The sequence below is a fragment of the Lactuca saligna genome, chromosome 7, assembly GCF_052625555.1.
Source record: "Lactuca saligna cultivar CGN05327 chromosome 7, ASM5262555v1, whole genome shotgun sequence".
Classification (NCBI taxonomy): domain Eukaryota; kingdom Viridiplantae; phylum Streptophyta; class Magnoliopsida; order Asterales; family Asteraceae; genus Lactuca; species Lactuca saligna.
The window spans coordinates 113,251,790-113,270,779 of record NC_136423.1 but is presented as its reverse complement, the minus strand read 5'-3'; the positions used below and the strand labels follow the sequence as shown (position 1 = coordinate 113,270,779).

Sequence of the window (18,990 nt, the reverse complement as noted above, 5' to 3'; positions counted from 1 at the left end):
TATTTTGTCTTCGATATGTACTTTCTTTTCTAACATAACATTTTTGTAGAGGAAACATATCACCGAAAAAATTTATACGTCCCGCCGTTTTGCGCGGGTACACTGCTAGTATATATATATATATATATATATATATATATATATATATATATATATATATATATATATATATATATATATATATATATATATATATATATATATAATTTGGTGCACCATATTTTTTTTGTTCAACCTACTAGTAGCTACAAATTTTTTTATTAGTGGCCCAAGACCCCTCGAAACTCAATGGCCTATATATACAACACATTGGAACCCTTTATGGATCATCCTTAACTTATAATCAAACAATACATTCCCTTACTTTACATGACCTCTTACATGGATTTTTTATCAAATCTAATCATCATACTCGCACTTGTTTTTTTTCTTCTTGTTTTCTTATATGGGAGGAAGACAAAGAAATATCATCCGGTTGCTGGGACGGTATTTAGTTTGTTCATCCACTTCAACACGGCGCATGATTACATGACCAATCTTGCAAAAAAATACAAAACTTATAGATTGATAAGCCCTTTCAAAGGTGAGATCTATACAACTGATCCGATGAATGTGGAGTATATTCTCAAGACGAATTTCGAAAATTATGGAAAGGTATATCCGCCTTTAGAATTAAATGTTTATAATTATGTTTTTTTTGTGATAAGCTTACTTTCTTCAAATTTAGTAATTGGTAAATGATTTATATATATATATATATATATATATATATATATATATATATATATATATATATATATATATATATATATATATATATATATGTAAAAGTTCAAATAAAAACAGTAAAAATATGAAAACATAAAAACATTATGTTTATGTTATTATTCTGCAATGAATGTTGTATACGTGTATTATTAAAGTAATCCTAATATGAATATTAACGTTTGATTATTCATATATTCATTATAATATTATTATTCTATTATAAATTTATGTATGTGCATTTTTATAGTAATTTCTAATTTTATTTTGAACATGTGAGTATTCATTTATTCATTTTTCCATAATGACATAAAGCTATGCATACAAAATACATTCTAGAATAATAACATAAAAGTAATTTTTTATGTTTTCACAGTATTTACAGTTTTTATTTGAACTATCCCTATATATATATATATATATATATATATATATATATATATATATATATATATATATATATATATATATATATATATATATCCATTTTTTAACAAATGAATATGTTTATTATCTTATTGACTAGTATCATACTATTATAACTCCTCATTAAGATTATATGTCACCTATCATGCCAATTGTCAACCTATTAATTATAAATTTCAAATTTCAAAATTTAAATTTATCGCTCTAAATACATTAAATTAATAATTGATTCTTCATTTTAAATTTTAAATTTTAAATTTGAAATATTAGATTAAGAAATTAAATAAAATTAATATATCTTAAAAGGTGATATAACTTCATGTATTTATTTAAATCAACGATTATAATTTTATATAATTAAACAATATCTCTTAATTAATAACTAATTTTAAAAAAGTAGATTAATAAATTTGATTTATTAATATGAAAGTTTAATTATTTTTATAACCAAGGTTTTAATGGGTTATAAACTAATATATATATATATATATATATATATATATATATATATATATATATATATATATATATATACACTTTAAGCACATTCATTTGGAACTTACAACTCTTCACTTATCGCATAATTAATGCATATCAATGATTTTTTGTATCTACATTAAATATTAGTTTAATACTAAATCTCTATATTGCTCAACTAATTAATCATTATAACTCAAAAGTTTTTGAAGTTATTGTATTTAATTGGTTGATATAAAAATGTCTAACTCATATTAGGTTAATAACTGTGAAAACCACGTTTAAAAAAAATTATTAATAATTTAAAATCATACTAATAACTAATTTTAATATAATTGTATTGCAACTTATAATATATGTTTTATACCTTAATTAAAATCGTAATATATTTTATTAATACGACTAATTATAATATAATTATTGATAATTTAAAATCTTAATATATTTTTTTACTATGTTTTATACCTTTATTAAAATTTGAACTTGATGTAAATGCAGTGATGCCTTCATTTTTATTTTCAAACAAGCTTTATCATGTGTTTCATACCAAATCTTGAACATATTTGAAATAATAACGTGCTTATGTTATATTTTCCTTTCTTAGGCATTTTCTTAAACGAAGCACTACAATGATCAATTAAAAAAAAAATAAAAAAAATAAAACCACTACCATGATGATGTTATTCTCTAACATAAACGTTTAACTAATAGCTAAAAGCCATTAAGATTTAAAAATGTGTATGTGTAGATTAAAATTTGAGATACTTTTAGTATTAGTTCGCAAAGTGCTGTAAATATTAAAATTAGAATACTTTTTAGTGCTTAATGTATTTCTTTTATGATGTTTAACGCTCTTATCTACTAATGTCACATTGCATTTTTAAGTCATGACCGCTCAACAAAATTACTCATCTGACTCTTCTTACATTAAACCTTCATCCCCAGATCCTACATAAAGGCATAAAACAAAACAATGTTATAACAGTTTATTTTTTCAAATTATCTGTAATTAAAATGAAGAATACCACAAAACCAACTTCTCAAATTTGTTATTCAACTTAATTCTAACTTTCTCAACCTATAATCATCAAATGAATATTCCACTTATTCAATTTCATTCTTCTTTATGCAATATATATGTACTAATGGTCAACTTAAGGAAAGCGAATGAGTTGGAATACAATGAGGGGTTGAGTGACACTGTTACTCGGAAATCGGATAATCTGGACTTGAGTTAAGTGTCGGCCGATCAAATCCAATAGGGATTGTAAAATTTTGAATATTTTGAGTTGTCGATTGAAATTGAATGCCTTTTAAAAAGAAGTAGTAAAGGGTTATATGGGATGCTAATCGATTATACAACTAGTTGTGAAACCCGTATATTATACGGGTTAATTAAAACATAATTTTTAACAGGAACGATTAAATGAAAAGTTTATTTGAATTTGAAATATGAAATAAGTGAAAATTATAAAATAAAAAAAAACATACAAAAAATAAATTAATTAAAGTTATGTGTTTAATTGTTAGACCCGTGTACTAAACGATTTATTATAATAAAATGTTAAATACAAATATTTAAAGTGTAAATTTATTTGAAATTGAAATTTGAAATTTAAATTTGAAATTAATAGTTATTATAGTAGGTTTAATTTATGGAAACTAAATTAATGATATAGTGGAAATGAATAATGAAATAATTGACAAGTGGAAAATAAATATATTTTAAAATTATGACAAAATGACATGTAGCCAAATAAATAAGAAAATGACAAGTGATAATAACATTTTCATTTGTTAGGGTAGATGAGAAGGGAAAATATGAAGATAAGAAAACCAATACAAATTCAATTCTGAAAAAGGTTCTTGATTTTTTTAGATTCTGTTTATTAACATATCTTGATGATAATTTAATGGGCCATTTTATGGGATTTTTATTAATAAAGAAAAAGGAAAATGAATGAAGAGTGAAATCAGAAAAACGAATGAAGACTAATTGAGTTGGAAAACAGGAAAACAAATGAACTGCTTAACAATTGTATCTATTATGTCCTTATTTAACAGGATTTACCATATTTTTCTGATATATTTAAATTTATAAAAAAAATCTATAAATACTTTTATCAAAAATAGGCTATAGGCGGGAAAACATTTGAAAGAGGGTCTAAAAGAATGTCCCTTGGCAAAAAGACTATTATTTTATTAGAGTTAGATTTTTAACATAAGTAGTTAGGGTTTCAAGTAGGGATGATCGCGGTACGGTTCGGTGTGGTTCGGTGCAGTGCGGTTTTTGCAAACTAATAACCGCACCGCACCGCAAATTTGCGGTTTTGAAAAACAAAGAACCTCACTGTCAGTTTTTATTGCGGTTGTGGTTAATTGGTTGCGGTTTATGCAGTTTTTGCGGTTAATTTTAATTACAGTGCGATTTTTGCTCACCCTTTCAAAAATAAGATCTGAGGAAAAGATGACTTGAGAAAATGCAAAAATCTATTACCGCAATTAAGACATTGAGAGAACTTTGTTTTTTTATAGACATTTTGGTAAAGTACATTCTTATTATGTTTTTAGTTTTATTCATTTTCTTCGTTTTAATCTTCTTTTGTATTTTTTTATTGTTTCTAATATTAGATTTTATGTTTTGTTTGTCACTTTAATGTTGATTCTCGATTCTATTTTTTATTTAAAAGATAGTTTATTTGTTGGTTTTTTACGATCTATTAACAAAACGAAAACATACAATAATAAAAATATCTGTTAGACAATGATAGATAAGATGAATAATATCTTATTTGTTATCGTAAATATCGTTTATAATATTTTTCTAATATCTTATTTTTTAATATTTGTTTTTTGTACTATTTTTTATTTAAAAACTATTTTATTTATTGTTGTTTTGCGGTTTATTAACAAACTGAAAACCTAAAATAGTTCTGAAATAAGTTTCTATGTTATATTAAACATTTAAATATACCTAATGAAATTTCTATTTCTTTACACCCTACGATAAATATGAAGTTATTTTCCGTAACAATATGTATGAAACAAGTAACATTTGCATTATTATTATGTTTTATTTTCTCTTATATTTTAGATATTGTTGTATTTCACTAAATGTGTTTCCATAGTCATTAATCTCAGCCAAAAAAGTATTTTTAAATTAATTAACCATAACAATAGTTAAAAATAAAACTCAATCAATTTTTATTTTTTTTTAAATTAATTAAAATTAACAATGGTAAAAAAGAACACTAAATCGATACTTATATTTAATTTTATTTATGCATTTCAAAAGGTGATTGTAATGTACGTTTATCTTATAATATTTTTCAAAGAAGTTGGATTTTATTTATGTACAAATTATTGTTGCATAACTAATGTCTATGACTAATCATTTTCAACAATATATATTGTCTAAATTATAATTAAGTAATTTTAATAGACACATTAAGACCACATTTTCCTAGTTTTTTTTATATATGTAGAATTTACATTCGTCACACACTATTTATGTGTACTTTATGAAGGTACAATAACATCTCCTTAAAATTACAAATGTTTGACCCAAGGCTTTTGTGGGCCAAGGCCACAAAAGCCAAAGATCTCACTAGCATGTATGGCCGATCAACACAGTTTTGCAACTCAGCATTGCACACCGGAGAACCGAGCACTGTGAACCTTAGGACCAAGCTCCGCACACTGTCGCTCGTACTGCACGTCAACCTTAACCGGTTTACACATCGCATACGACACCACACATTGTACCACAACTGTGACCCTAGACTTCAGCGTAGTGCACGACCCGATTGCTAAATATCAGTAGCGGCAATCACGTCAAACGAAATATAAGAATATAAGAATAAACAACTCAAGATTATATACTTGGTATTTAATACAAAATAAAACATATAAATGATTTAAAAGACATATTTTTAGACGTTATTCTGATCGTATTTAAGATAGATGAAGACTACCATATAGTTTGTTGGACCACTTTGATGTTTCTTAGTGGAGATGAATCGTTACTTTCATGTCATTTTTGTACATACATAATTTTTCATTTTCTAATTGTCAAAAACTAGTTTGAATTGAGCATTCGTATGCATCCTTAGATTTTTCTCTATTTGGTCTTATATATAACGATCAAATGGTTTTATTATTCTCTTGTCTACACTAAAAGGTTATATATATAAGAGTCGAATGGTTTTATTATGCTCTTGTCCAGACAAAAAGGTTATATGTACAAGAACCGAATAGTTTTATTGTGATCTTTTCCACACTAAAGGGTTAATGTTGTAGGCTTTACGTTTTGAGAGATTGTCACACATGTCCCTGATGTTACATTTCCCCTAGAAATTAAAATATTTCCAAAAAATATTGTAGGGAACTTATACCCACGACCTTCTAGAGGATCTACTTGGTCATGGAATATTTGCAGTTGATGGGGAGAAATGGAGAGAACAAAGGAAGGTATCGAGTCATGAATTCTCTACAAAAGTCTTGAGAAATTTTAGCAGTGTGATTTTCAGGAAGAATGCCATAAAACTTGGAAACATATTGTTAGAAGCAGCAAATAACAACCATAAAATCGATATATATGTAAGCTTCTCGTTTGGTCATTAATATTTAATTCACCAACTAGATACTCATTGATTATATATATATATATATATATATATATATATATATATATATATATATATATATATATATATATATATATATATATATATATAGAGAGAGAGAGAGAGAGAGAGAGAGAGAGGTTCAAATGACAACCAAAAAAGATTAAGAACCGTAAGAACCTCTAACTTTAGATGTTTATGAAGGGTTTAGGTAACCCTAAACCTTAAACCCTTTATAAACATCTAAAATTAGAGGTTTTTACGGTTTTTAATATTTTTTTGTTTTCATTTGAACCTTTATATATATATATATATATATATATATATATATATATATATATATATATATATATATATATATATATATATATATATATATAGACACACGTTTATACAGGATTTGTTCATGAAAGCAACGCTAGATTCAATATTTAAAGTTTCTTTTGGAATTGATCTTGACAACATATGGGGTTCAAGTAAACAAGCTGTAAGATTCAGTCGTGCATTTGATGACGCAAACACGTTGACAAGTCGAAGATTTTTTGACATGTCTTGGAAGATCAAGAAGTATTTTAATATTGGGTCCGAAGCAGAATTAAAGAAAAATATGAAAGTTGTTGATGAGTTTGTTTATAACTTGATCCAGATCAAGTCTGAACAAATTCATAACACAACCGACTTTTCGGTAAGCTTATATTTTTGTTCTCAGGTTAAAATACTAAGACTATCTTCATCATTGTGAATAATTTTTCTAACATATCAAATAAATTATGGTTACTGCTATAAAGTTTTAATAACATCTGTGTTTATATATCACATATTATGATTATCTCATATTAATTGACATTATTCAATGTAATGTTAAAACAAATAACCAACAACCAACAAACCTACCAACATTCTTCTAACTTTTACCATTTGTCAAGAGATAGAAGTAGGGTTGTAAACGAACCAAACAAACATGAACAAAGGTTTGTTCATGTTCTCCAAACAAACGAAAGAACAAGAATAGATAAACAAATAAGTTTTCTTGTTCATGTTCGTTCGTTTAAATATTATGTTGTTCATGTTCGTTTGTTTATGTTCGTTAACATGTTAAATAAACATAAATGAACGAACATAAATGAAAAAAGATAAATAGACACAATTGAAAATATATGAACATTAACGAATGCATAATATAGCTATGTAATAAAAACAATTGAACATATATGAAATAAACTTAAACGAACACTCATGAACATAAATGAATGAACGAGACCATTATTAATGTTCATTCATTTAACTAAATGAACGAGAATTTTTGTTCATGTTCGTTCATTTACTAAATAAACGAACGTAAATGAACTTTCCTCCGAATGGTTCACCGAACGTTCGGTTCGTTTACAGCCATAGACAGAACCTAATCAGGTAGAGAGTACCATTTCATATTTTTTTTTACCTAAATGAAACACAATATTTACTCTTGGTAGCTATGAATTTTGCCCTATGTACTTATTAGTCATTGTATTTATCCTAGTTATCATTAACTTGCATAGTTACATGTAGATAACTTACTTGTGCCTAGAGCTAGGGTTACTATATTGTATATACATAACTGATATCAATGAAATAAGGTAAGGTGTTAACTTATATGGTATTATGTAATTCATATTTACCTTATCCACACCTCTTTCCCCTAACGGTATCTTCTCATCCCATATTTACATTGATTGTTCTGTTTTGATGTCCATGAAGAATCAATTCCACGTTGTCGTTACACTCTGCAACATCAAATTTTTTATTTTGGAGGGGGTAAGGACAACATGGAGTTTATTCTCGCTGACCATTAATCAAAAACTACTGATGTGAAGAAGGGATGAGAAGAGGTCATGCTTAGACGACTGCTAATGACCTCATTTCCTTAATTGTTGAAGTAAAATAGCAGTAGTACCACTTAGACAACATTGCCTCACAATGGATTTGTTGTAACAAATGTACTAGCCTTCTCCAGACCATCATTTTTCTCGATTCCATTGCTCAATAGCTTAGGATTGTCTTCCAAACATATTTCAAGACAAGTAAATAAGAACTCTAGAGACATCTACTAAGAGCATGAATTTTTGAGAATCAGACTTCATGATTTCCCAAATGTATTAGCCTATTTGCAAGAGCTAAAATTCATTATCGGCCAACTCTATAACGTTGATGTGACCATTACTGAAATTCGTCTCTTGTTTCAGTTAATTACAGGTCTCAACAAGAATTACAATGGACTTTCTACTTTGATCCAAAAATCAAATCCTCTATCACTAGTCTATGAATAACAACCCATATTGGTACTTATATAAATGAGGAAAACCATATAACAAATGCACAACTCCTCTATAAAATTGCTCACTTCTATGTCCTTTACAACAACAAAGATAGTGCTAACAGGGCACCCATTTTCTGTCACAACATCATATGAGGTTGCCACTTATATCACCAGATTTTGTCGTGATGGAAAAACCGGATAAGCGAGCAGTAAGAGTGGACAAAACAAGGTCATAACCAATGATAAATTTTGAAAAGAAAACAAGGTGGTTCCCTCATTTAAAATTAGGCACGTCCTTAAATTTTCCCAATACAACGAGATAGGTTCCAAACAACTATATAATTTGTGGATAATATTAAAATTTGGGTAGGTCCTAGGACCCACCAAAGATGTATGTAGCTCCTCCCTAAGTCGAAACAACAACCACAACCGACAACAACAATAATAGAGTGCTTATCTCCATTGACCTTGTGCCCAAGATACTTGTAGCATTCCATATTGTTTATATCCAACAATTTCTTAGCTTGTACCTGACAAGAAGAATAATAGGTTAGGACCACAACAACAACTATTAAGGTGTGGAAACTAATTTACCCTTTGACTGTATAGCTGCTAGGCAAACTAATTATGTGCTAGTTCCTATATTAGATTTGCCTTCATTTTCATCATGGTCCATTTTCGTCAAATTTATGGGCTTGGACTTATTGGCAGTTTTAAGTCAACCAATTAGTATTTATGTCGTGCGCATAATTGATCACTCTCATCTTGTGAACCATGTAAATTTATTATGTTCATAGTTTTGTTTTCATTTATTACTCTATGTGAGAAATCATTTAGTGTTTTTTTTACAAGAGCCTTTAGCCGAAAATAAACCTGGAGCGATGAAGAAGGAGGATTATAATCCAAATATTTTCCACTTTTTTTAAGATTTGTGGCATCGATGTCTAGTCCATCTCTACTGAAATAATTTTTTTTGCTTACAAACAACACTTTTATTTCTTATAACTGTTAAAAGACTTATTCCTTCTCTGATACATCAACTTTCAATTCTTGAGCACAAGTTAAATTACTATTTTATGATTTAAGTTCACTAACTTCATTCTATTTGATATTGTGCTTAGTAATTTAAGGAACTGCCATACTTTAGGTTTAGGGGATATCATTTTTACATATTTTTCCTTGATGATTTCTCAAAATTTCTTTGGAACTTTCTGCTTTTCATAAACCTCAAGTATGTCCCCCTTTTCTAGACTTAAGAAACTTTTTTTAGAACGATTTTGGAAAATTCATGGAAACTTTCTAATGTGATAATAGTACTAAGTACAATAATCACTCGTTTGCTCAGTTTTGTTATAATAATGGCATGAATTCCATTTTTCTTGTCCATACACCTCTCCCCATAAGTGGTAAATCTGAACGCATGGTAAGAGTACTCAAGAAACATCATCCATACTTTATCAACCCATTCTCATGTGTCTACCAATTTTTGGTACCATGTCTTATGAATGTCTACCTTCCTTATTCATATCATATCCTTCAAAATTATCACTAAAATTACAGACACAGATACATGAAAAATGAAATCCATCTTATGAAATCACTGATGTCTATGTCACTCCCTCTTTCCATAAACTATAATCAACAAGTTATAATTTTGAATAAAGTGTGATTTTTTGGTGATGAGAAATCATAACAACTTGGAATAGATTGTAATGAAAAATTATCCATGTGTTTAAAGTTATGAAAAATAAGCATAGTCTTAAGTATATCAATCTCAAATCATTAACAATTCACCAACTAGATGTAAAAAACACATTTTTTAATAGTCATTTTTATGAGATAATATATATGTATCAAGCTTTGTAATTTCGAGGTCACTCCTATCTAAATTATGTGTTCTTTGTCAAGAAATCATTATATGGTCTCAAACAAGTGTCTCAATCTTGGTATTAATGGTTTGAAAACTATGTATCTACCAACAGTTACATACAAACAAAGTGAAATGAATATTTATATATCTATTACTATATTTGTTATGTTGCTTATTTGTGAAAGAACTAACACTTGATATTTGCTCACAAAATGGAATACTTTATTCATGCGGCCGACTGGCTTTAAATACAACTAAGAAAATAACTAAATAACAATAAAATTGGAGAATACTAAATCTAAACATAGATAATACTCAATCTAAACAGATAGCTAATGATCGAGTAAACCACACGTACAACTCCTGCTTAGCTATTTAAGCTTTATTCGAATTCTTTGATTTGCAAAAGGTAAATAACCCAAAAAAATTTCCCCCAAACTAGACAATCACGTCTTGTTTGTCCTCCGATGAACATACTCCAAGCTTCTCTCTTAGTTTGAGAAACATATCATGATGCAGAGGTTTTCTGAAGATGTCCACTACTTGCTCCTTCGTTCCAACATGTTTTAACTCGATTGTTCCTTTTCCAACCAGGTCTCGAAGAAAATGACATTCTACTCCTATGTGTTTGTATCGGCCGTGAAACATTGGATTCTTCGAGAGCTTAATTGTAGATGTGTTGTCACACCTGATCATTGTTCCCTTTCCTTGTTTAATTCCGAGTTCTTCAAGAATTCCTCGAATCCACACCACTTGATAGGCACATGCTGCTGCTACCACATATTCTACTTTAGTCGAAGACAGTGCAACGATGCTCTATTTCTTTGATAACCAGGAGACCGCTGCCCCATCCCACAAAATTAAGTACCCATAAGTACTTTTCTGGTCATTTCAATCTTCGGAGAAGTCACTTTCTGTAAATACTTCCATTGAACCACTTCCTCCCTTCTTGTACTAGATACCATAATACAAAGTACCATGTAGGTATCGTAGCACCCTCTTTGATACTGCGAAATGAGTAGTGGTGGGTTTAGACATGAAACGGCTGATCTAGCTTATCACAAACTAAATGTATGGACTTGTAGTTGTGATATACATTAAGCTTCCCACTAAGCTTTTGAATTCTGTTTCATCCATAGGTTCGCCTTCTTCTAATTTCAAATTACACCCAGGAACAATTGGATTGATGACTGCATTGCAATCCAACATGTTGAACCGTGGTAGCATCTCTATTGCATACTTTTGTTATGAAATATGTATTCCAGCTGTCGTTTGCAGAACTTTTATTCATAGGAAGTATCTCATCTTCCCTAGGTCCATCATTTCAAACTCCATTTTCATTGAGAATTTGAGATCTTACAGCATCTGCTCATTGTCACCTGTGTATAGGAGGTCATCAACATAAATGTTAACAAAAAGACAACTTCCATCTGGTGTCATTTTGATCAACATAGTGTGTTCAGATCTAATTCTAGTGAAACCTTCCTTGACAAAATATGATTCAATTCGGCTGAACCATGCCCTAGGGGCTTGTTTAAGCATGTATAGAGCCCTTTGGAGTTTGTAAACTTTGTGTTCTTGATTCTTATGTACGTAACCTTGTGGTTGTTGCACATACACTTCTTCTTCCAAGTTTCCATAGAGGAAAGCTGACTTTACATCTAGTTGGTAAATGTTCCATCCCTTTTGAGCAGCAAGAGAAAATATTAATTGAATTGTATCCATTCGAGAAATTGGGGCGTATACCTCTTCATAGTCAATGCCATACTCTTGGCCATATCCCCTCACAATTAAGACTTGCTTTGTGTTTCTTAATCTCACCCTTTTCATTGAGATTTTTCTTGAAAACCCACCTAACACCAATGCATTTGGCTCCTTTTGGCAGGTCTACCAGCTGCCATGTTTGATTTTTCTCAATACCAAAAATTTCAAGATCCATGGATTTCTTCTACCTCTCATCGTTAGTTGCATCTTCATAATGCACAGTGTCTTGGTGTATGAGATCAGCGGACATCATCTCATCTTCATCGAATTCTACTTCTTCCTCATCACTTACAAAATAATCATATAAGTAAGCAGGTGGTCTTCTTAGTCTCTGAGTTCTTCTTTTCTTTGATTGCTGGAATGCTAGGACCAGCAACAGATTCATTAATCATGGGGCTAGAGTGTTGATTTGTGTTTTCGTCTTACATCACTTCATGATCTTGATCAAGATGATGAGTATTTACAAACTCATAGTCATCATCAATGAAGTGATAATCACCCCATATGATTTCTTGCCCATCTTCTCCATCTTCAGCTTGATTCCAATTCCAAGACTTGTGTTCTTCAAAGATGACATCTTTGCTTATAACAACTTTATGTGTGTGTGGATCTACCAGCCTGTATGCCTTTGATTCTTCACTGACTCCTATCAAAATACAAATTGAACTTTTTGCATCAAGTTTAGTTGTTTTCTGTTTAGCGATATGAACATATGCTAGGCATCCCTAAACACGAAAGTGGCTGACTGTTGGTTTGATCCCACTCCAGGCTTCTTGTGGTGTCATGTTTGTGAGGGCTTAGTGGGACACCTGTTTAAGACATAGAAACTCCATACTGTTGCCACTCCCCAAAGTTTCTTTGGCATACTTTTTCGCTGCAATCATTGATATGACCATATTTATGAAAATTGTGTTTCTCCGTTCAGCTACCCCATTCTGTTGGGGTGAATAACTTGTTGTGAGTTGCTTTTTGATGGCATGCTCTAAGAAAAATGTCTTGAATTCATCATATAAGTATTCACCACATCTATTTGTTCGAAGTGCTTTGACGACCTTTCCTGTTTTAATTTCTACTTTCTTCTTGAATTGCTTGAAGCTTTCAAAAGCTTGAGACTTTTCTGGAAACAGATATACCCAACCCTTATGCCAAAAAGACCCATTCCTTTCACCTAAAGTATCTCCATGCCTGAATTTTCAAGATGACCCATCCTTTCATGCTATAACTTAGCACTATCTTCATCACTTGTGTACATACATCCTTCTATCTTCTGTTCTGTGACTGTATTTGTTTCTTCACTTATGGGAACATCCTATTGAGTATGATTTGAAAATCAAACCATTTTCTTGGTGAAACACCTTACATACATCTTGTTGGAAGAGAAAAGACAACCCTTTTTGCTGGAGTTGTCCTATGCTGAGGAGATTGTTCTTGAGGTCCGGGACATAGTAGACATCATTTATTACAAACATTGATCCATTTAGGAACAACTTCACACTCCCTTTTTCCAATCACAGTCATACGTGTGTTATTGCCCAACTTCACAGAGTTTGAGAATCCATAGTCTAGATTGACAAATCTCTTTATTTCCACATATATGATTGGAAAAACCTGCATCTAGAAACCACAAAATTCCTTTGCTTCCGTTACTTTCATCTGCAATGTAAGTTGTTTCCTCCACATCTATCTCAACCATAAGCATCACTTCCTCATTCTCATCAAAACCAACATAATTGGTTTCTTTGGTATGAGGACATTTGTATGAATAATGTCCCAACTTGTAATAATTATAGCAGTCTATTGTCTCTTTGTTGAATAACAAACATCCGCAACCTCATCCTTTTCCTCTATTATTGGATCGACCTCTTCCTCTTCCATGACCATTTGGATTGAGACTTGCCTCTCCCTTCAGTGCTTGATCATCATCCTTACCTACCCTTTTATATTTTTGTTTGTGAACCACCAAGGTGCTTTGTAGTTCTTCAATGGACATCTCCTCAATGTTTTTTGATTCTTCAATCGAATCACCACATACATGTACTTATCAGTTAGAGTTCTGAGGATTTTTTTCAACTATTTTGCAATCAGTCATCGACTCCCCATTGCTTCTCATTTCATTCGATATCACCAAAACCCTACCAAAATAATCAGATATAGATTCGTTATCCTTCATCTCGAGCACTTCAAAGTCTTTTCGAAGCTTTTGCAACATCGATCTCTTAACTCTTTCATTCCCGACGAACCTTTGCTTCATCGAATCCCACACTGATTTGGATGTCTTCCTATCCAAGATTTGCTCAAAGGTTACTCGATTGATCACTTGATACAAGTAGTTCTTGACTTGTAAGTCTTTCGTTCGCAATTCCTCCAACTTCTTCTTTTCTGCTTTGCTCTGAGCGATCCCAACCACCGACTCTCTGATTCCGGGATCTGTTAGGTTCCACACCTATTTTGCACATAACAAATTTTCCATCATCTCACTCCAATGCTCATAGTGACCATCGAAGACTGGAACCTTCACCTTATCGTCATTCATGGTTGCTTCTTTTTTGTGAAAGTGTTTTGCTCTGATTCCAATTTCAAATGAGGACGAATGGCTTTAAATACAACTAAGAAAATAACTAAATAACAATAAAACCGAAGAATACTAAATCTAAACAGAGATAATACTAAATCTAAACAGATAGCTCATGACCGAGTAAACCACACATGCAGCTCCTGCTTATCCAGTCAAGCTTTATTTGAATTCTTTTATTTGCAAAAGGTAAAGGTAAATAACCCAACAATTTTTTACTTTAAGGGGAATACATTATCCTCATTACATTGTCCCATACACTCGACAGTATTTAGTCATAGTAATTACATTTGAATTCTTCACATGATGATCTTGGCTTGCTCAACTGATATTTAGGCATCTCAGTTACATGTACGCCTCATAGACTTTTTCTTAGTAAGGCCCATTATGCCAAGGATAACATTGGGTACACTGACATGCTCTCATAAAACCATTTCAAACTTCGGTTGATACAACCTCTAACTTTGGTTCAAGCAATGGTATCCCTATAATGGATTCATCACAATGTAGAAGCCTGTCACACCCCCAAACCAGAACGGCGGAAACGTTCGGGGGCGGAGGACGTCATATTCAGTATCATAACAGTTCATAGAAAGGAAAGTACAAACCACCATATATATTAAAGTTTCCAAAATGTTTACATAATTGTATTCGTTACATGTTCAAAAGTTAAATACATCTTTCAAAAGAAGTATTTAACGTCAATACGTTAATCCCCAAAAGTTTATTTCCAAATCTGCTTAGCGGTTCCCTGAGAATACAAGTTATTTCAAAGAGAACGTGTCAACAATTAAGTTGGTGAGTTCACGAGTAGTGTTTTGAAAAAATGTACGCCATTCGAAAGTTTGTGTATGTTTTCCAGAAAACGTAGTATTTCAAATGTAAAGAGTTGTCATTTGTTGTGTTGAAAGTGAATGTATTAGATCCAGAAAATCCCATATTTTCCTAATGGTTGAGATATGAATTGTTGTGTTTCCCAAGAAAAACCCTTATTTTCTTATAAAAGTATGAAATGCATATGAATGTTCATGTTATAAGTTGCAAATAATTGCACCAGGAAAATCCCTTATTTTCCTATTAGTTGTTTGGTTTGTATATAGGAAAAACCCTTATTTTCCTAACATAACTGGCAGTCTCTAAGACCGAAAATCGCAAGCAACCGACGTTCTTAAAAGTTGTGTCATAGTTTTATATAATAAAGCTATATGAAGATTGCATTTGTTGGATGAAGAATAGTTTTAATAGCTACCCGTTCATAAAAGCATAATACCATAATAATTGTATATCCGATGAGTTTTATAACCATACTAAACATAATATGCCTGTAACGACGTTCTTCAGGCGTCGCAGCGTTATGACAACTATCACCCCAAAGGACGGACTGTAGCTAACAGTCAGGGCGCGGGATCATGACTTCCCGTATAGATCTATACACATTTGACACGTTCTCCGAAAGGGAGGCTCTGGTTATAGACAGGACTTGCAACATTACTTTCTAATAAAGAAAAGTAACGTTTGAAGATATACACGTCTCATGGATTCTCAACTAAGTCTGTATTAAAGTGATAGTTTTGTATGCAAAGTTTATCCTTTTTCACAATGTTTGACAAGGCAAAATCATAAGTTCTTAGAATGTATAAAATGACTTAACAACGAAAGCTACTTTGAAATCACTATATACTTTGTATAAGTCTAATGCACACAAAGTATGACAAGAGTTTTCCATAGTAGTAAGGAATTACAAGTGATTTATTTGATAAAAACAAGTGAAGTGAGACTTTATAAAATATACGATAATAACCGTATGGTTACTTGTATCCCCCCCTTATAGAGTATTAAAAGCATTTAAAATGTATTTAAAGTGTGTTTGAAAGGGGTATGAACTCACTTGATCGATTGTAGAAAGCGTGACGAAAACCGAGCAGAACTTCTACTCAAGAAAGTGGATCTCTCGAGATTCTCGGGAAATCTCGGGAGTCTCGGGAGTGTAAAACTTTCTTCCCACCTTGGATATGAAAATCGGGCCTTTGGGATGATTTCGAGGGTTGAAACGCAGAGCTTCGGCGCGAGAAAGGAAGGAAATTAGCAATTTTGGCCGGCACCCTCGCATCTCTACTTATAGGGGTCTGAGAGGTTGCGTTACGCGGGGCGTACTAGAGTACGCGCTGCGTACTCATGTGTCATGCATGAGCGCATCCTCGGTCGAAACATTGGAGCGACGTGGACGAACTGGAGCCTAGCATCCGAGTACGCTGGGCGTACGAGGGATCGGACCGCTGACTCGTTCTTCGGATAATACCGGGTTTTAATTAAATTTATATTTTAATTAATTAGCAAACTTCAAAAATTCATATCTTTCTCATACGAACTCCGTTTTCGACGTTCTTTATATCCACACGAAGGTGAGACTACGATCTACAACTTTCGTTTAGACTCCGTCAGCTAGTTTTGAATTTATTTTTAATAGGTCGGGACAGGAAAAGTCCGTTAAAGTTCCATAACTTCTTCATCCGACGTCCGTTTTCGTCAGACTTTTTAGCGTTGCGCTAGTATTGTTGAGCCCTTCGATTCTCATTTAGATTGTGTCGGCTAAAAGTTTCTCGATCTCTATTTTGAGTTTTTAGCTGTCTACTGTTATATCTGTAACTTACAAAAATCACAACTTCCTCATACGAAGTCAGATTTGGACATTCTATTTATGTACGTTTACGGTTTGATGATATCTAAAATTTTCATTTAGATACCTAAGGCCAAAAACTATTGTATTGAAACTTCGCGTTTTACGTTTATCAGTATTGCCGGTTTTGCCGAGAATCTTCGATTGGCCATAACTTCTTCGTTATAACTCGGATTTTAGGGTTCTTCATATGTATGAAAACCTTGACACGATTCCTACTACTTTATTTAACCCATATAAGGTTTTAGGAAAGTTTAATTTTTACCTATATTTGACTGATGTTATATTTTATTGTCTCGAAATATCGGGTTGTCACATCATCCCCCCGTTAGAGGGAATTTCGTCCCGAAATTAGAGTTTAAGCAGAAGTGATATTACAGTATGGATAGAAGTTTAATTTGATCTTTGCGTTCCTAAGTGAATTCAAATCCTCGCATGGCCTTCCAGTGAACCTTTCACTATTGGGGAACGACTTTGTTTCTTTCGTTTGCCTTACTGGTGTGATAACTCTTCTTGGTTGAATGTATGTTGGATGTTTTATGGACTGTGAAATTAGTACACCTTGTACCCTACAAGTACTGTCTCCAGATCTTCAGAGCGATTATCACTGCTCCTGACTCAAGATCATGTGTTGTATAGTTAACTTCCTGTGTCTTAAGCTGTCTTAAGGTATAGGCAGTGACCTTTCCTCTTGCATAAGAACACAACCTAGTCGTACTGATTATGAAGTCAAAACCTTGTGGTCGATTAGATGTCGTGAAGATCTAAAATAAGGTATGGTTACTCATGAATTAAGGGAAAAGGATAGGTACTTTTGTTCTATCTGTCTTCCTTGTCCCAATCGACAGAAAGCGCATGCGTTGGGCTTCTAAGTTTATTTGCATGGCAGCACGATCACTCGTAGTCTTGGGAAGTCTCCGTCTTGGAGTTCATAGTAGAACACATACCAGGTTCATCAATCATAGTCTCGGGTATATGAGCCGTATATAAATAGGCTTGAAACTGTGGGTCTTTGGATTGAACTTGACGTACTACACGAGTGGTACTTCGGGGCGGTTTGTTGAATTTTTCTTCGGAAAGGATGAGAAACAATAAGTGCTATATGCACGAGTACTTTGGTATTCTTGAATGATGGCTTTGCTAGAAAAAAAATTTCGGAGGAAGAGATGTACGTATGAAGCTATTTTTGTGAGGATCAAATTGAATCAAGTCATATGATAATGTCGGAATCATAAGGAAACTTAAAGACATTAGATTTGAACGTAAGATGTTTACAGACAAAACACAACCGTGCAACCATCAACAGAGTTACAACACTTTAGACTACTATAAGACTATTGCTGCGAATAAGGTATACTACAAAAGGTAAGTATACGCAGTACGAGCATCCCTATACCAACGGGATCCCGCAAGATAAGACTCTAGTTGCACTAGTTTTAAACATGTTTTAAAAAGACATGCATAATACTGACGATTGGAAGTGAACATATACTATAGTAGGTTCTTTCGTTGCTTCTT

General features: G+C 31.8%; 1 protein-coding gene across 2 annotated transcripts in view; it reads left to right on the top strand.

Annotated features, from left to right (window-relative positions):
• Positions 1-333: 333 nt before the first annotated feature.
• LOC145006526 (cytochrome P450 704C1-like) overlaps positions 334-18,990 on the top strand; it is a 43,711-nt gene continuing 25,054 nt past the window's right edge. The window contains exons 1-3 of one of the 2 annotated variants that reach the window (XM_078965606.1): positions 334-654; positions 6,052-6,267; positions 6,691-6,978. In XM_078965606.1, coding sequence (XP_078821732.1) covers positions 370-654; positions 6,052-6,267; positions 6,691-6,978 — 789 coding nt within the window. In that variant the 5' untranslated portion in view covers positions 334-369. The remainder of the gene's footprint in view (positions 655-6,051; positions 6,268-6,690; positions 6,979-18,990) is intronic. The other variant, XM_078965607.1, reaches the window with a different exon arrangement.